General features: G+C 37.7%; 2 protein-coding genes across 4 annotated transcripts; both read left to right on the plus strand.

Moving 5' to 3' along the window:
* The first annotated feature begins 254 nt into the window (after window positions 1-254).
* LOC135463045 (uncharacterized) lies at window positions 255-5217 on the plus strand. Its single transcript, XM_064740368.1, has 7 exons — window positions 255-324; window positions 1508-1659; window positions 2008-2084; window positions 2563-2673; window positions 4208-4256; window positions 4838-4940; window positions 5024-5217. The coding sequence occupies exons 2-7, from the start codon at window positions 1540-1542 to the stop codon at window positions 5215-5217; spliced, it is 654 nt and encodes a 217-aa protein (XP_064596438.1). The 5' UTR covers window positions 255-324; window positions 1508-1539.
* On the plus strand, window positions 4930-19022 carry LOC135482063 (calcyphosin-2-like). 3 transcript variants are annotated; one of them, XM_064761894.1, is made up of 14 exons: window positions 4930-4940; window positions 7573-7725; window positions 8720-8893; window positions 9677-9744; window positions 10340-10438; window positions 11400-11474; window positions 11913-12005; window positions 12499-12592; window positions 14398-14516; window positions 15409-15515; window positions 16758-16912; window positions 17367-17486; window positions 17723-17819; window positions 18219-19022. In XM_064761894.1, the coding sequence occupies exons 2-14, from the start codon at window positions 7666-7668 to the stop codon at window positions 18389-18391; spliced, it is 1434 nt and encodes a 477-aa protein (XP_064617964.1). In that variant the 5' UTR covers window positions 4930-4940; window positions 7573-7665; the 3' UTR covers window positions 18392-19022. The 3 variants fall into 3 exon arrangements, with proteins under 3 accessions (XP_064617964.1, XP_064617965.1, XP_064617966.1); XM_064761895.1 differs by lacking the exons at window positions 4930-4940; window positions 7573-7725 and adding an exon at window positions 7838-7884; XM_064761896.1 differs by lacking the exons at window positions 4930-4940; window positions 7573-7725 and adding an exon at window positions 7898-7931.
* Window positions 19023-20417: the final 1395 nt, after the last annotated feature.

Consider the following 20417-nt stretch of genomic DNA (forward strand, 5'->3'; position numbering starts at 1 on the left):
GATCTCACAGCTAAACACATATAAATGTTATCAATACCTCCCGTGAAGATTCATGCAAATTCATAATATGTGAAATTTCAGAAATGTATCTAACGACTTCGTACATGAGGACAAAATGATGTGAATGAAAACTGATAACATGGTGAATAGTGTGAGCATACATTTTTTTATCTGAAGATACAAACAGTGTGAGCAGTTTGATGGTCCGCGCACCTTCGGGAAGTGTACGAGTTCATCAGCCCTTTTCAAGATGGCGACGTAAACAATAAAAGCATTCCACTGATACCGGTTCTTCGACAAATTGCATGTCTTCTACTCTCTCTTGTAAGTGAATACATCCCAGTAGCGGTAAATGCAGTTTGGGTCAAGCGATATTTAATTAAGGGTGACAACTTGAAATGAACCACTAGACAGCGCCGAGAAGTTACCAGACTTCTTCGCGCGGTTGTAGTTCGCTGTTAAGAAATGCAGACACAGTGCATCTTAATTTATTTGATTGGTGTTTTATGTCGTACTCAAGAATATTTCACTTATGTGACCGTGGCCAACATTATGGTGGGAGGAGACCGGACAGATCCCGGAAAATCCATGATCATCCACAGGTTGATGCCAGACCTTGCTACACACCAGCCCTGAAAGACTCCAACTCCTTTTCTTATATTGGCCTAGCGTCGTTGGAGTCACGATGCTAACTGTATTAATTTCGTACTCAATGAAGGTCTAGAGCGGTTCTCTTTATTGTCAAACAAGTCTCGTGCAAATAAAAGACACCAACCTAAATACTTGCTTTTTTGCACCCACCAAACCGCAACCATATGCTCGCTTTAGAATAGATTTATTAAAGCCATGAAGGCATCCATGGCAAATGCTCCTCGGCTGTGGCTGCCATCTTCCTACTGTTCCACTATGGGGCAGGACGTGCACGTAGGCCTACATGTAGCTGCTCAACATGGCAGCCACGTCCGAGGAGCATGTATTGTAAAAGCCTTCATGGCTGTAATAAATCTGTTCTAATTAATTTATTTATTTATTTGATTGGTGTTTTACGCCGTACTCAAGAATATTTCACTTATATGAGGGCGGCCAGCATTATGGTTGGTGGAAACCGAGAAGAGTCCGTGGGAAACCCACGACCATCTGCAGGTTGCTGACAGACCTTCCCACATACGTCCGGAGAGGAAGCCAGCATGAGCTGGACTTGAACTCACAGTGACCGCATTGGTGAGAGGCTTCACAGATTGGTGCAAGGAATATGAAGAATATTAGGAATTCAATAAAGGGTGACTTCAAATGTACAAATAACTTCTGGTTTTGGATTTAAACAAAATATTACTCTCAATCTAAAACATATTCTTTACATACCTGAATGTGAAATTAACACTTGTATGTCCTAATTCTTTCAAAGATATAATTAAAAGTTAATACATGTACTTAAATTGTTTTTGTGCTTAAGTAATTTAGGGTAAGAACTGTTGTAAATAATAAACAAGTGATTGTTACTTTGCAGGACATCACTTATCATCATTCCAGCCAATCCATATGGACTTCACGTTACAGGGATCACCCACCCCCAGAACGAGTCAGCGGCACCTAGCTGGCAATGGTCCCGCAAGTCGACCGTCAAGTGGCAAACCTCAACTCAGACGCAATCCCATAACAGTATATATCTTTCTTTTTCTTTGGAATATTGACATTAGGCTATTGCAGGCATTTTTAATTTTTATTTACTGATTTGGTATAATGGCCATATGCTGTTTACTTGGTCTGCCTCAGCACATCTAAGCATGTGGATTTGAAGGTTTGAGTATAATTGAATATTTTACATGTGGTTCTGGGGCCAGTTTTATGAAGCTCACTTAGCTAAGTGTGACTTAACACTAAGTAATCTTCATGAATCTAGCCCCTTTATTTAATAGTACATGCATTGATGAAATCTGTTGGGCAGTCTTCATGTATGAATCCTGTATCAAACCTTGTGATAATAGTATATCTTTCTGTGATGCCCAGGGAGAAGAGATTGAGTATGACCCCCCTGTGTCAGTGCGTCTCACCAACTCACCCAGACCAAATAGCAGACCAGACAGGTACGATGAACTTTTAAATGGGCCGACTCTTTTAATAAGAGCCCCACCAAAATGGTTAGACTCTGCTTATAAGCCCACACTATATTTGACATGTAGTTTCAGCATGTGGGAGATATACCATGGGTGACCTTCAGACCAGTGTCAGTATTATCGTCAGGCTTGTGCTTTTTGCATGGCCTTTCTGATAAGATTTTCCATATGTTTTTCTAGGTTGTACCTTCAACATTGATGTAGATTTCTTTTGGTATGCACAGTTTGGTTTCAGCCTAATTTAACAGAAAAATACATTTACTAATTTTTTTATATTAGGATTGTGCAGTTCAAAGTAAGCAATAAATTTCCTTCTCAAGAAAATGGGACATATTTCGGATACATATGATGTTAATCTGTCTTTCACGTTAGTAGTTCTTTATAAAATATGGCTAATCTTGAGAGATATATCTTATCCCATGTTCTTTATCTTTATTTTGAACTCCAGTGTGCCATGTTTGAACCTTCAGTACTTAAAGGAATCGGACAAAGCCCAGGGGAAGCCTCTGGAAATCTACGATGTCTCTCTTAACACTCCGGGTACAGTTTCAACCTTTAGGTATAGCAGTTACTTGCATAACCACCTAATCTTCAACAAAGAAATCTCAACATATAACATGACTTATTTTTCAAAAAGGGATGGACACAGCTAGAGACATTTTTTTTTTATGTGATTACTGAATCTGCAATTAACTTTTAATCAGGAATTCTTACAAGATCATGAGATGCTCCATGGTAGAATAACTGAAAACATGATTTGTCACTCATACCCCATGGTCCTCGGGTTATAAGAAATAACTTGCACCTGGTTGGTTAAAACTGATAACGTGGCTATGTTGTTGATTGTCTGATTGAAGATGTCTTTACTTGCCGTGGACTGCAATATCTCAAAATCTCATCACAAAAACAAAAAGTTATGCTTCCGTGTGGGATACTTTGTCCATGCATATATACACTTGTTCTGGTATTGTCTTTTCTGTTAACCAGTTTATAGATGTTCAAGGATAAGACAGCATTTTGTCCAGACATGTACACGTATTCATTCAAAGAAGCCTGTTCCCAAAGTTATTGCATTTATTTACATGTACTCCGGAACTTTTATCAAACCTTATAATGAAGAAAATGAAAGTGCAGATAAATACACCTTGACAGGGTCAATCAAATTTATGTAGTCAAACTTTATGCCAGAGCCATGGTGTTGGGGTCAGACATATACATTAATTTACATGTATACTTGTTACAGTGTAAACATCAGTAATGTTTTAAATCACCAATATTTCACTCTTTCCTTTCATATAATGTTGAGTTGTACTTTGTGTGATAGAATTTTAGGAAGAGTGATTAGTCGTTCTTACTATCCTAGGAGAACACACAGATCCACATCAAATTAGGAAGCTCACAGTGATGATATCTGTTAAAATATATCTGTGGGTGAGAGCCTGGATAGGCTGCACTAAATTGCCTCCCTTGAGGTCACTCTCCCATTTAAAAGGTGCATTTTTAGTAGTAAGCTGTGACTAGGTGTGACATCAGAAAATGAATAATGGATAGTTTTGGAGTTTAAGTGACATAAGCTAATTGAGGACCTACCTTAAAGACAGATTTTGATTTTGTAACATTATTGAAAAGTCTAAGATGAACGCTATGTATTTTTTTTAATCCATTTGGCAGTAATTTTAAAATTTAAATAAACACCTTTGGCAAACTCTTTAGCTGAAAAACATTCACTTCTTTTAAGATTTCTCGACATCTCAAAGGATCATATCATGTTTTTTCACATTCTGTTTAAAACCTAGAAAGTATTTGTCTATCATGACATAAGCCACGTTGACCGTATGCTTTAATTAGCCATATCCCACTTCTTGTAGTTTCACGTCTCAAACCCTTATCTGACATAACGTCATAACAACCTTTATAACAAGCTGTCACAGTTGTTGTCAGAGCAGACCTATTGGTGGCACTTATTCTAGAGTTCTTTCTCGTGCATCCTTTGATACTGTTTAAGGTCTTAGGTAAAATTAATGTTGAAATGTCATAATGGTGTCTGTATACACATATGTGTAGCACTGCTGCCACATTTTCTTTGGTTTTAGCACAAGCAGAAGTCAGTACAGTTCCAGAGTACCTTCAGCTCAAAGGAAGGTAATAACATCTTACACCATCTTAAAACATGCATATTGCTCCCGGTGCTCTGTCTGATTTGATTTCACTATAAGTGAAGTATTCCTCAGTACGATGTAAAACACCAATCAAATAAATTAAATAACAAAAATAAACATGAACTATCATTTCTCTCTTCTATTTTTAAGTGGGTGTAGATGGGATGAGGACAGAGTATTTTATGATTTCCACAATGTTGATGAATTTTTGAATTGTTTGCACATATATCTGTTAGCGGGATCTTTTTTTCTTCCATGCACCAAATTTTGTTGTTTAATTTGTAATGAATAATTGCTGTTAACATGGACATTGTGTATTGACAGTAAGACTATAAGTCTCCAGTATATTTTTGTAGTCACAAGGTCACAATTGAAATTTGGTGTGAAACTTAAGTTTTTCCTTTCTTTTGTGAGAGAGAAAAGTTATTCAGTTAATGCAGGTGTTCACATGGTGGGTACTTGATCTGGTTTCCTCCATCCAAGAAAATGGCTCAGTCAGTTAAATAAACTGAGTATGGCTTTTCAACAAAAATGAAATGAAGTCAAATCAACATATTTTGGCAGAGTTCAAGACCTGCTGACGTTCCTGCTCTGTCTATGGTAGGAGATGGGCACCAAATTCACTCCCACAGAGCAAAGGCTACACACTCCTACAAAAACAAAACAAGTAAGTGTTTATGGGTTGTTTCCACAAAACTGTGTTTGATTTTTGTTCAGATTTCCTAGTATTTCTGTCACTGTTTTGACCAGCCTTCATCCCTTTTTCCACTACCTCCAAACCACCCTGGCACTATATCAGTGATCAGCATGCAGGCATGTTCCAATTACAGGGACCTGAATTCTCAAAATGCCTGAGTTACAGAAAGTCACCTAAAACTTCGCCCAGTGATGAATTTGCGTCTAATATGAATCTGAGAATTCTGTTAATTATTGAAAGTGTTTAGAGGCTTGTTGGGAAAGATACATGTAGGATGATATGCTGCTGAAAAAACAAAAGTTTTCAGCAAAAGGAAGTAATATTTTATAACTATGACATTTATTTACTTCTAAGAATGCATTTTTTCACCCATGTGTGAATGCCATGGAGGCATCTTGAGTTGCATCAATCCAGGACAAAAGCCCCGGTCATCAAAAACCCCAACGGACAAAAATCTGGTACACCCAAAACCCTGTGGACAATAGCCCAGGTGTCTTAATTAATCAACAAAACATATCCAAGGAAGGGGTTTTGTACACAGGTTTTTGTCCGACAGGGTTTTTGTCCTTCCCCACTTTGCATATATCTATGGGTTGGTATCTCGGTGTGTTTTGGTGTTTGTATCTGGGTACATAATTTTTACTACCTTTGTCATGGTCTGGCTTTAAAAATCATTACTTTATTCTTATCATTTTTAATAATATGATGATAATAAATTCATATACCTTTTTTTCAAATTTATTTTAAGTAAAAGTGAAATAATTATTATTAGTGTTATTATTTATATTGTTATGGTCAACCGCGTATCTCGAGTATATATGTTTCAATACTGAAATACACGATCGATCGGTCAGGATGCCAATAAAATTTAATTGAATTATTTCGCCTTTCTTAGTTTTGCCACCCTTGTATAATCAGTACTGACACAACTGGCTTTCAAGCAGAAATACGCATCTTGACTTAATTAATATTTAAGTAACAAATGCGGTATTGAAATATAAAGTAACACATTTATTCTGTAAGCAAGCTATCAATCGTTAAAATTTGAAATGGAATTAAAATCGATTTCTTTCGAATTAATCAATATTCGCACTTCTGTCTTGGACCACTTGCAATCCCCATTTCGGAGTGTCCACTTTGTGGCGTGAAATGACTTGCTCACAGGTAAATCACCCCCTATGCATCTGTCGGCTGGGTAAGGTAAGGGGAGGTAACTGTGAAATTCTATGTAGCTGAGTTGCAGCATAGTTTACCCGGAGAAATATCATAGGCAGAGTATTCGTATACTATGTCTACCAGTAGATGTGCAGTTCCTGTGTAAATACAGTCTTGGTGATCAGTGTATGTTGGTTAGACATCTAGTCCACTTGTTACCCATTCTTGTATTAGACTAGGAAATGATGTATTGGAAGAACTCTTGATATGCTTCAAGTTGCCTGCTGATGGAATTGAAATGTAGCTGACTCCCTGACTACCCAGCCACTGGGCTGCAGTTTTCCTAACTCTAACAATATGGTAAACCAAACCATTCCCTTGTCAGAGTTCAAATTAACTTTTATGGGTATGGGTACAGTGAATGCTTGAATATACATAAATGTTTACCTACAGTCTGTTTCTGTTATCATGGCATAAATCCCTTGACTGGACAGATGATTTTGGTAATATTGCCTAATAAACGGTACCTATAATTCACTCTTAGTAACATGTAACTACTGGATGCTAACGTCTTAGCTTTTCAGCTACAGGACGACCACCTGTGTCATTGGGTTAACACAAGTTTTTACCACGGGTAAATTTAATGCTGGCACCGGGTACCCCGAATTGCTTCTGTGTAATATTATTGCTTAGTGAGGTCCATGTTATTTATAGAGCATGTTAAATAAAGACCAAGTGAACATCAACTGTCTCTTTCCCAAATTTATATCTTCAGACCTTGTGAAAGAAGTGCCACATGTCGGTGAAATATTAACCAATCAATGTGAAGCATCGCCACCTGGTGGTCTCTGGATGCAGTGGTCGTAACTTCTAATCTATGCTGTATTTTCCCATGTGTTTGCCCTAGTAGTAAATTCCATATCGCTGAAACCAGGTGGTAAATTACCTAGAAGATTAACGAAAATGACCACAATATTAAAGCAGGTGTTTTTCCCATAGATGTTGCCACATAATAGCTCCATTTCTTGCTGCATTAGAGACTTGGCATTTCATATGACATGTAAACAGATATATCGCAAATTTCGTCGCTTTCATGTCCTCAGTAAATCTTAATCATGAGATGAATATTGATTAACTTTAAACAAATTCAACAAGTCTGAAGTCTGTTTGTAAAGATAGTGTAATAACAAAATAACAGGTATGTAAACAACAGGGTTAGTGGGAAAACAAGAACATTCGGAGGGCAATCCAGGAAAATCTATGTACGTCATAATGTTAACAGAATATGTATGAAGGGTTTCATCATAATATTGTTCATTTAGAGCCCTGCGCAGTGTCTAAATTTACATCTTCAGATGTGTTTTGTTTTCAGGTACTTTAAAGAAGACATTAGTATCATTTATCTACATTAGATAGATACATGTACATGTATTGATCTTGGCTTCAGCCTACAGTTTGGGATAGTGCCCCTGTCCCTGAAGATCTTAGTGCTCAGCCATCCTCAAAACACAGAGAGCTGTACAAACAGTATGAGGATGAGATGAAGCAGTCGTACAAACAGTATTCTGAGGCAAACATGGGGAAGTCGCAGGTCACTGAGGTGAGTTGTATTCTGATGCTAACATGGGGAAGTCGCAGGTCACTGAGGTGAGTTGTACAAACAGTATTCTGATGCTAACATGGGGAAGTCGCAGGCCACTGAGGTGAGTTGTACAAACAGTATTCTGATGCTAACATGGGGAAGTCGCAGGTCACTGAGGTGAGTTGTATTCTGATGCTAACATGGGGAAGTCGCAGGTCACTGAGGTGAGTTGTACAAATAGTATTCTGAGGCTAACATCGGGAAGTCGCTGGTCACTGAGGTGAGTTGTACAAACAGTACTGTGACGCTAACAAGGGGAAATCCCAGGTCACTGAGGTGAGTTGTATAAACAGTACTGTGATGCTAACAAGAGGAAGTCCCATGTGTCTGAGGTACACGTGGATACATGCAACATTAAAGAGGGAGTGGTTAAGAAAGTGTGGCTTGAATCCCGGCCTTGGACAGAAAATTAGTGGATTCCCTTAATCTGACCATTAATGGGGCCATGTTGAAAGTGATTAAAATTAAAACTCCTGAGTTTCTTTGCCCAGTCCAGTGTTTGTTTCACTTGTCTTTCACCGATATTGCATGTGTATCTGTGCGTCACATAGTGACATCAGCAATTAGGTAAAGGTTGTTGGTGACTCCAGGTTCCTCACTGACCCCTATCGAAGAAGTGAAAAATTCACAACAATCAAATAAATACATGTATTAAGTTAATTTTACTTAAACAATTAAACATTTCAAAAATGCACCCAGCAAAAGGAAGAGCACGATTGTCATCACTGTCAACAACAACTCTGTCTTCCCGTAAGTTACTGGACAATTTGTGGACAATTGGTCTGTTCTTTTTAGCCAGTACCACTCAGGTACACATGTAATTATAAGAGGAGTACACAGTTTCTCTATTCTCACAAAAAATGGAAGAGTAATTTTTGGATTTCAGCATTACTAATATTTGATTTCAAAATATGAAGAGTTATGGTATTCTTTTTTGTGTTACTCTTATCAGGAGGATGTGAACAGAGCGGTGGAGGCCGTAAAAAACACGTACACCAAGTCGGACTCCCCCAGACTGAGGGACAGTGAGGACCTGAGTGAAAGCGGTGATGAGGAAGAACAGCTGCAGCTCTCATACACCAACAAGTCATTCCCGTCTTTTCAAGACTCCAAGAAGATGGATGCTGTAAGATTGCTGCAGTAGTATCAATAAAAGGTTGTGTCTAGAGCTGTTCATATGCTAATGTAATTCATGGCGGTTGGACATGTTGTGATGGTGTTTCTTGAGTATTACGGGGGCATTCTAATCATTGAAGTTGGCTAATTCATTTTATCAGTTGTAATTGGATGAAACGAGTTAAGTGTATGTATCATATTTTTCCCCCAAAAGTGTACAAGACATTTAATTTCTAAGACTTTCTTACAATCTCCAGATATATAGTACCTGAGACATTCCTGTCCCTTCCCTTTCACTTCTGACCAAAAAATTATGGAACTAAATCAGTTTTTCTTCATGCTAGCATAGTTTGAAAATGGCTGTATTTTGAATGTATGAAATATCGCAGCCATATTATGGAGAGATCATGTTTAAACCATGAGACAGTCAATGGTTTTCAAGGCGAAAAGGACAAATATAGACAGACTTTTTTAAAGCCAGCTAAAATGACACAAACTTCATATAAAATTCCAAAAACAGTTTATGTTTGTAAAATGTATATGATTTAGAAATGTGTATAGAGATATTCAAAAGAAGTATACAGGTATCTTATGTATCGTTTGCCAATAGGCATTAAAAAATTGTGATTTATGTTGAGCTTTGATGATAATACGATAAATTTAGTCGCCTTCATATTCAGTGTTAAATACACGTACGTATATTTTCAAGCTATTTGTTCATGTCTTTGGGATGTAGTCATTACAGAGCTTTTCATGCTTCTTTGATATTTCTGTTGCATTTCGTATCTTTCAGACAGAATTTGAAGAGTTCAAAAGGAAGCAGCATCTCATAGAGACTGTAATGGTTGACCAGCTGTCAAGGTATTTCTTTGAGCCTAGGACTGTATGAATTTAGCAGCCTGAGGGTAGACCCAGCTGATTGTATGTGTAACTGTTATGATGAAACACGGGTGTGGGTTTCTTTTGGGCTCTGCCCGGTGTCCTTCCACCATAATGCTGGCCACAGTTGTATAAGTGAAATATTCTTGAGTACGGCGTAAGACACCAATAAAATAAAAAAATAAATTCTGCTATTTTATTTCCTTCAACCGTAAATCAGACCACGATCATCAAAGTGACAAAAAAATGATATAAATAGATGAATAGATGAATTCTTATCCAGGGGCCTTCGTGGCCAAGTGGTTATGGTGCTAGTGCAGCTCAATGACCCAGGAATCTCCCATTGTGATCGAATGTAACTCATGCAGGCTTCCCCTCCAATCAAACGTGAAAATGTCTGCCAGCAAACTGCAGATGGTTTGCCCTGGTTCCTGCCAACATAATACTGGCCACCATTGTATAAATGATATATTCTTGGGTATGGCATAAAATACCATTCAAACAAATGAATAAGTGATTCTGATCTTGATGAGAAATGGTAACTATAATTAACTGGACACCACTGTTGTTGTTGCAGAGCTGTAATCAGTGCACCTGAACAAGACACCCGCCCTGCCCCCAGGTCTCACAGGCCAGGTATGCCCCGGGGAACCAACAGATCACTCCATGAATCCAAGTAAGACAGCTGCATCTTCTGACATTTGCTTGGTAACCGCCCAGGATAAAGGCTTTGAGTGGAAACCATTAAGTTAGACTGCACATTAGCAGGTATACAGCAGTGCATGTAGACCACGACACTAGAGTTTGTGTGTTGAGGAAGCAGAGTTACTGGAAGTGGTGACCTGCCATCCACAAGCTCCAGATGACTTGTCCACTGCCATTCCGTAAGTGGACCAGAGCAAAGGCAGTGGAATGGAACAGTGGATCGCGGCCAAGTGTTTCAGATGATTGTTTGTTGGAGTCATTAGGACATACATGGTGTGGGTTCGGTACCGGCCTTCAGCAGGCAATTTGTAAATTTTTCTGATCTCAGTGTTAGTCGGGTCTTGGTGACAATAAGCGGTCAACAACACTCATGTAACCATCAGTCTAACATTAGTTGAAGACCTTCAATGTTGTGTGTACATGTATATCTGTACGGCACATGTGGAAAAGTGTGTCAGTAACTTGCCAAATGTCAGAAATTTACGCCGGGCACTTTGATTTCTTCCACTGATACTGACCACCATCGTATATGTAAAACAGTCTTAAGTATGATGTCAAACAACAATGAATCAACTAAATAAATCAGTGAAACTATCACTGTATTAGTGATCAGTACCTAATTTTTTATTGTTTTAATTGATTTATTTATTTATTTATTTATTTGATTGGTGTTTTTTACGCCGTACTCAAGAATATTTCACTTATATGACGGCAGCCAGCATTATTGTGGGAGGAAACCGGGCACAACCCGGTGGAAATCCACGACCATCCGCAGGTTGCTGCCAGACCTTTCCAAGAACGGCCAGAGCAATTTTAATTGAAATTGAAAACTGATTTGTGCAACATCCCCTAGAAACTTAAGATTTGGATGTTGTGTAATCACAGATCAAAAACAACGAGCATGAAGTGGGAGTTGTTGGTTTGTTTACTAGGGTCAGCACCAATACTACAGCCACAGAAAATCTCCTACAGAGAAGAGTTAGATTTGGGGCCAGATTATTGACAAGGTAAGGGGAAATAATCCTTGGTAGAGCCAACGTGAAAAAAAATCCTGTTTCATGTAACCCTATCCTATTTCAAAAATTTGGATATCTTGGTTTTGATTTTTTTTTTACTATTTCAATAATATTGTGAGTTAATTGACAGTTTGCGTTAATGACAAATAAAATTTGTCATTAAAATAAAATAAAATAAAATAAAATGCTCTTTAAAAAAATGGTTAAGTCTCCTTCCAGTAGGTACATATAGGTAGGGTTACAAGAAACAAACACTTTTGAGGATGGCCTAAAATGTAGACTGAAAGATTTGTGTTCAGAACTATAGTTTAGACCGATGAATGTGGAAATGTTCAAACTATGAATCAAACATGATGAATCAAAGGATGAAAATAGCTCTTTACCACTTTCCAAAACACCCATGTTGTCTGTCTCTGTGTGTTGTTTCAGAAATGGCCATGACGCCATCAGAGAGCTCACCGGGTTTTTCTTTCATGTAGATGGTTCTCTGACGATATATGAATTCAAACAATTTGGAAAAAGGTAAGAGTTGTAATCATGGTAATCTGCTGTATTTTTGCCTAATTATGACTCCGCTTAAGGGCAAGACTTTGCATTCACAACTTTTTATTCAAAGTACGTGGTCTACTGTAGGTTAAGTACCAATTAACTGTAAATTACACAGTGCTTAAAAAGCACATTTCCTGGTTTTACTTTTCCCCCCCAAACCATACACTTTTGCATTAAACTTTTATTTTTCAATTATTATTTACAATGGCTTATTTCTGCGAGATCAGAATTTTATATAATTTCTCAATGTCCTAACCTTTCAAGTGTGGTTGGACTTGTGTGGATCTTCTTTTTGTTCTCTGGGACCTAATCCTAATATATATTAAAATATTCTTGAATAATACATTAAATGTATTATGAAAAGATACTTGTGAAAGAGAGTGTGTATTATTTTTTGTTTGTCAAAGGTCTGGTGGTAGAATTTTAATTCTCTTTTTTGTTTTTTGTTTCCCTATTCACCCCTCAGTGCTAAAGCATTACCATTCATTCCTCGGGGCCAGTACACTTTTGCACGAGGGAGGAGATTGCAGGAGCCTTACACACTAACAGACATTTATCCTGTAAGTACTATGGTCTTCTGCATGACATAAAAGGATGCCAGGGTTCGCACAGATCCTTGAAATCCTGGAAAGTACTTGAATTTTTTTTAGAAATTCCAGGCCTTGAAAGTGCTTGAAATTGATTGTAAAGGTCCATGAAAGTGCTTGAATTTCAGTGAAGTAAATGTTACAAACTGTGAAAGAGTAAAACAGTATAAAGCCTGTCATGTTCTGTTGTATTGACTCGTATCTTGCAGCATCTTAGTGTTACTGTTCCAGGGCCGTAAACTTGACCCTGGAGCATGAATACTTACAGTATATCCGCACGCGTTGCCATTGAGATTGCTACTTCCGCCAGCTCTGCCTGCGTGTGATACAGGATTATTTTGACTATTCTTAGTATAGCCTGTACATGCAGAAATGTCTGGCATATGTAAGTTTTGCAACATGTTCACATTAATAAACACATACCTTACGAACTGTAGGTTAACACGTTCAATATACATATATATATATATATATATATATATGGTAGGGGAGGTAACTGTTGACAAACAGCTCAATTCGCCAGGGCCAAAATGCCAGGAGCCATATGTAATTTTTCATTTCAAGAATTTAGGGTGTGAAACTGAACAACAACCCAACTGCTAACTGTTGTACACAAACTGAATTTAGAGTTGTCGGCATGGTAGCTTTTTTCTCAAGAACAGCGACAGACGACAGTCTCATTCACACACGTCGTTACACGTGTCACTGGTCACTGGACATGGGTGACACTATGTACCAGTGGGACTGGAGGCCTGTGTGTGACTGTGACATACAACATATTGAATTTGAAAAATCACTTGAATTTTGTCTTTGAAGTCCTGGAATTTTTTTTTTTTTTATAAACTGTGCGAACCCTGAGATGCTGTTTGTCACTGCATGGTTAAGATGCTTGTCTTTGAACAGTGGGATACATGAGGTGCTCCTTCAGTGCCAGCCACTTCGCTTTGGTGGCCTAATGATGAGAGCACCTGCATCCAAGTCGGGATCAAACCTAGGTTGGGTCATACCAAAGATTGTAAAAATGATACTTGTTGCTGCCTTGCTTGCCTCTCAGCACTTTAGAGTTTAGAGCAAGTAAACAGGACTGGTTGACCCAGTGTTAATGTAATGTGACTGGGTGGGGTGACATGGTTGGTGTCCAGCATGATACTTCAGTGACGGCATCACTGTGGCAGCATGGACTCACCCTGCCACTAGAAGACACAGTATATGTACACCTAATTGCTCGTTTATGTTGAAGAAATGGAGTGATACTCAGGCTAGGTACCAGGCAAAGTTTGGTTTTTCTCCCTGAGCTCCCTCCATGATCACCCTCCATTAACATAATGGAACACAACGGCCCAAAGTTTTCTTCATGTAGGCTTATACGCACTCAAGTCAAATGCTGCAAGAAATTTCATACAGTGTATTATTATGTGCAAATCAGATCAACTATGCTACCATGGCATTATTCAGTGCCAACAATTCTAGCAAGTTCATAGGAACACAGTTCTTGTGTCTGACCGGCCAAGGGGAGATAATCCATGCATTATTTGGCTGCATCAGAGTAGTCGTTTGTCTAAATCTTTCACTCAAAATACACTGTATCATTTCCTAACAGCAGACTACATGGAAAAGTACACAGTGGAAATAAATGATGGCGTTCTCCTAGCTTTTTAGATAGAAAAAAGTCTGGATTCTGTGCTTATACCTATCAGTTTTATTGAAAACCACAATTTGTAAAATTCATCTTGTTCGTAACATGTATAATCCGAAATCATTACACATCCCATTTTCAGGGTGCTAATTTAGAGTTCAAGACAGCTGGCTTACATTCTCTGCCTGACTCAGTAAGACAACAAAAGGTGGCTGTTTTCAGAGTAACAGATGTGGATGATGTGGCGAAATCTAAAATTATGTGAGTTCAGCTTTCCTGTTCCTTCAGCAATTATTTCCATTCTCACTAAAATGAAGAAGAAACACCCTTTAGCTCACTTCATCTAACCTAGATTTGGAACGTCTGTTTCCAGCCCCTCTGATGACCCTCCCTTGTTGGAGGGGTCAAACCTCAGTTTCAATACAAACGGACAAATGTCCTAAATTGGCACTGATTTCACAAAATATATGCAATACAAATGTATAGTTTCAACAGTAAAGGTAAGGTATAGGAGAAGGGAAAGTTTGTGTTTTGGTTTTTAATATGCATTCTGTACGTTTTATTCAAAGTATGTGACCTATTGTAGGTTAAGTACCAGTTAACTGTAAATTACACAGTACTTAAAAATCATAGGCTGCCGTCATATAAGTGAAATATTCTTGAGTAAGGGGTAAAACACCAATCAAATAAATAAATTAAGAATCACACCTCCTGGTTTTACTTAATTCCGCAGAACATACACTTTCACATTATAATTTCCCTGTTGCATGCCCACAGGCCCTTTCCCCAAATCTTTAGATTATAATGTGAGAGGAGTGTACTTCAGTAAAATAGTAAAGAAACCAGAATGTGATTGGGCTTATAATCAGTTTGTGCAACCATATATATCTGCTCCTAAAGTGAGGTACATGTGACACAAATCATGTGGCCCGATACAAATGAAGTGTTCCACATTGACCAACTCTCTTCTTACTTGCTGCAGCACACCTTTTTTGTGCTGAGGAACTTGCAGAAAAAATCCAAAGAGTACCGAAGACGCACAAAGATATTTTTACTAACCTGCTTATGAGTAAACAATGCTTAAATGGTTTGGGAAAAAAGAAAATTATTGATTTACCTGCTGCATATGATATACTTTGTTTGATCCTCTCAGATTATCTGGTGTAAAGCCGTCAGACAGGGAAAAGGCCTATGCCAGGCTTCATATGCCCAAGTCCAAGGCAGAGCTGGAGGATAGAGTGCTAATGCTGGAGATTCAAAGTAAACATTCTCCTGTTTTGTTCACATAACTGTTTACCCTAATTCTTCTCATTTTTGGACAGATATTAATTGTGTTGAAAGTAGAATATTACATTTCTTTTGAAAAAGTGAAGGTATGAGTATGTATGAGAAAACACAAACTCTCTTTCTGCTACAATTACCTGTATATTGGCTAAAATCAGCTGACTAGGTTTCCCAAAATTAGAAGAAATAGGGTATGTAGATGTATATATGCCTCTTTGCGAGATGTTTTGTGTGAAGTACTGTGCATCTAAAGAACAGATTAATTAAGTTTAATTTAAATTTATTTGTTCACACACTGAAGATTTCCGCATTGGCATTCACATTCAGATATCTCCAATGAAAAGAACAGCATAAAATACCAATCAAATAAATAAACATAATTAACTAAATGTGTCAAATGATAAATAAAGACCAAGGAATGTTCAGAAAAACATTAGTTAGTACCTATTTTTTCTGAAATTTGGGACACCTGGCCTGCTCATTTTAGCCAATATATATGTAATTCTAGCACGAATGTTGAGTTTCTTTTTTCTCACATGATTAGACCATCTAATGAACAACATACTTATATCTTTACTTTTCTTAAAGGCTGGTCAAAAAATGTAATATTTTACTTTCAACACTACTAAATATCTGTCCCAAATTTTAGAAGAATGAGGGTACTGTCAATAGTACAGATTGTACGTGCAGTATGTGTGTAGTGCTATATAGGGGCCTTAGTGGCAAGTATTTGTCGGCATTGCTGTCTGGTGTGGTAATGCATCAAGCTCCCTTCAGACAACTTGCCCTCCACCAATAGGATATTTGTCACTTGTGGAAGTTTACTAGTAGCTCGCCAAAGGTTGGTGGTTTACTCCAGGAACTCATGTACGTGCACTCATGGCATTTTCTAATGCACATGACAAACTTCATATCATAAAGCCACAGTCACATGGGAATGTCTTCCAGCTACCCGTAGATGGTGTTGGATTCCTGCCCGGGCTTTACATGGTTCCTCCCGCCATAATTCTGGCCACTGTCATATTAATGAAATACTCTTGATTACATTGTAAAACACCAATCAGATAAATAAATAAATGAATGAATAAAATAAGGCCACAGGTAACCAGATGGATCTTGAATTGAGAGAGCGGCACTTGTGGTTGCTTCAACTGTGTTATAGATGTGCTACAATGTCTCTAATCTGTACTGACAGTATTACCCTTTCCTACTCCCCAGCATTTGTCCGTAAACTGCTGAAGAAGCGTGGGGTGAGAACAGTCATGGGCCTGGGTCATCACTGTAGGAAACTGGACAGAAATAACACAGGACTTCTGCCGAGGTTTGAACTGGAGAAAGCTTTACTGCACTACCACATTGACTTGGGGGAAGGGGTAAGAGTTTTTTAATCTTAAAAGTAATAGCAGACTCTGTAATGGATATAGTGGCAATGACTTGTGTGTGTTGTGGTTTAAACAGAAACAACGTGTATAGTGTGGGCTGTGGATTTCATTGATTGATTGCCATTCATAGATGAATCAATTCACACATTTGTATTCTTTGTATATAAAGACTGAATTTCAGTAAATATCAGATAAGTACCTGTATAGTGTTAAAATGATTGTAAAATTCAAAAATTTTTAAGCTTTTTTAATTTTATGAACTTTAGATTTTGAGCAGTAACACATGGACAGGCAAGGCTGATATTTTAGGAAAGGTAACTATTCTAAAATAACAGTAAAAATTCACTTAGATTTGCGCTGATCAAATTTTTGGCCAAAAATCTCAGATATAGCATGCTGAAAGCTTTATGTTTAAAACTAAAGCGTTGACTGTGTATTTTACCAGGTGCTGGCCTCTCTGTTAGCCATATTGGATGAAGAGGGGACAGGATATCTGGATTACCCAGAATTCCTCAGAACAGTTCTGGGAGAGATGAATGAATACAGGAAGTCATTTGTTTTGAGAGTAAGAAAGAAGAATTTGTTAGGGCTTTTTCAAAAAGTAGGTTGCTGTCACATTGTATAGTAACATCAATTAATCTTTAAAGACTGTCTACATATTGTTTGCAAAATGAAAATCTTCAAAAGAATGTTGGTAGACAAGAGGACATTTATGTAATTCATACACTGCAAAAACCAAAATCTGTCAGTAAATATGCTCCGTGAAGTGTACATGTAGAAGTACTCGTTTAAATGTTTCAGGCATTTAGGAAGATTGACGCAGGAAAACAGGGTGTGGTGACATGTAGTGATCTGAAGAAGTTTTACAACGCTGCCAAACATCCCAAAGTCAAATCAGGTGAAGTGCAAGAACACAGCCAGAATTAGTTTGCTGCCCAATCACTGATAAGAATACATCAGCACGGGTAGTACAGTCTCGCATTGACACTAAGGACAACTTTGTGTGTAGGTTTGATAATGCTGAGATAGCCTCATCAATTTCTTATTTTTCCATAATGCCATTTTTGATTTGATATAGCCTGGATGAGTCGAAAATAACAAAATTCACAGCGGTCAAATCATGCTTTCTTGTTGTGAAAATATAACCGTGAAATGAAGAAATATTGGAAAATGATATGATGTGAAAGTTTTGATGCTTAATGTGGTGTTAGGTGATGTTGGGGGAGAGAGGGGAGAGGTTGTTTTTTTTTTTTTTTGTTTTTTTTTTAAATATTCTTTTCTTTTACATTTTCTTCAGGTCAGTGCTCTGAGATGGCAGTTCTCAAGTCATTCCTTGACTCTTTCCAATATTGTGAGAAAACAGAGGAAGTGACATTCCAAGTGTTTGAGGAATACTACGAGGGTTTGAGTGTCGGAGTGGAAAATGATGAAGATTTTGCCAACATTCTGAGAAATTCTTGGAATCTGTAAAACTATAAATCACACAAAATTTCACTGTGTTTTTAATGTGTGATTGTGGGTAGATCTTTAGTATATATTTTTAGTATCTATGTGCTACCGGACCAAACTTAGCATTCCTGCAGTGGTGGCCCTCACTAAAATCACAGCATCTGCCTACAACATGTTGTGTGATTTGGTGTGTACATAACTGAGGATGAACAAGGCTTTATTTCCATTTGCCTAGCAAAAAAATAACACACGCAGAAAGTATTAATAGAAAGTGACTCATCTATGCTCACTCAATTTGTTATACTTAAGATATGACAGTATGTAAGCACATTATAATTTTTTTTCTACTTATAAATTGTGAAATGTCTCCATTTTGTCTACAGACATACATTATGTATACATGTGTACATGTCAGTCAGGCCACCTGATATACATATATAATAACAGGGGGCCTCCCTGGCTCCTTTGATTAGCACGCTAGCGCAGCGTAATGACCCAGGAGCCTCTCACCAATACGGTGGCTGTGAGATCAAGTCCAGCTCATGCTGGCTTCCTCTCTGGCCGGACATGGGAAGGTCTGCCAGCAACCTGCCCAGTTTCCTTTCACCATAATGTCTGCCTGGCGTGGTATAAGTGAAATATTCTAGAGTACGGCGTATATATATATATATATATATATAATATATATAATATTTGTGATATATGTTCAGATTTGTCAATTTGCTGCTTTCAATAATTGTGGTATAAACCTTAATATCTTGAGTACCCGATTGTTCTTCACCATACACAATATGTACATAAATCTGTTACTCTTCTGATACCAGTATGTTTGCCCTGTCATCGTGTGCGTGAACTTCACTAGCATATTAGGCCCTACAGGAAATCATCAGATACAAGTGGACTGAGTGATTGTTTCTATGAATCTGTGAATTCTTGCTTTCGACAGAAGGTTTATTTGAAATATGTATGCATACATGTACATAAAGTGTGTTGCATAACAACTTTTATTATTTAATGTGACGAAGTCCGTTCGGAATTGTGCATGGTGCATGAATTGTGCACAATCCACAGTGTCAAGGTTTGTTATGGCCATATCCAAGATATTTATAAAGAAAGATATTGGTTTGAACAGAATGAAAAATGTGTGTATAATGGTGCAGATCTTCCATTATGGTTACCCAACTTAAGTCTTGATGTATATTTTTTTTTTAATATTTTTTTTTTCTTAAAATCTGATAAGTGTTTTCTCCCATAAAGAATGGCTATGTTAAAGTAGTTATTTGCTGCTCTCTAATTTTTTGGAGATGTAAGAAATAGATCTGTTTTATGTCCTTAGGCTGGGAGCTGAGATTCTGTTGTACATGTAGGGTTAGCAAATATATGTTTACCTACTGGTATATGAGCAGTAAGACATAGTCGTATCGAAATGAGGGTTTAGAGTAGCTGTTAGTCGGTTATGCTGCCCTTCCGTTTTCAAATGTATACTACTCGGACGTAATTTTATAGTGTTGATATATAAGTTATCCGTCGAGTGACTGTATTTACTGTAATTCTTCAAACTTTTCCCATGTTTACAAGGTGTTTGTTCAAGCATATTCTGAAGGCGTTATTCTGTGAATGATATTCTAGAATGATAAAATTCTACTTTTTGGGAGGCCCTGAAACTGGCCAACCCAGCCAATGTAGTTTTGTCTCCAAAATCAAATTCAAAATGTGTATAAATTGCACTGAAAATTGCTCTTTCACATGCGAAAAGCTTGAGGAATTGGGGTAGTGCATGGAGCTGGAGAGTGTATTTTGTATTGTTTGGGGCAAGTTCACATCCTTGTGCTAGCTTTATAATTGCCTTTTACGTCCCCTAAGTAACCGCCTGGTCTTGTTTAAATTTAGAAGTATCCATAGATTTAATTCTATACTAACTAAAATTTATGTTTTGTAGTATTGATGGAGGATTTTATCTTAAATGTGCGGTGTGAATCCTGTTGGTTGAGAGCCAAACGTCCGTCCTTTTACGTATTTTTAGTCGTTCGACTGATTGGCGGTTCTT

The sequence above is a fragment of the Liolophura sinensis genome, chromosome 1 (genome assembly GCF_032854445.1).
Source record: "Liolophura sinensis isolate JHLJ2023 chromosome 1, CUHK_Ljap_v2, whole genome shotgun sequence".
Lineage (NCBI taxonomy): Eukaryota > Metazoa > Mollusca > Polyplacophora > Chitonida > Chitonidae > Liolophura > Liolophura sinensis.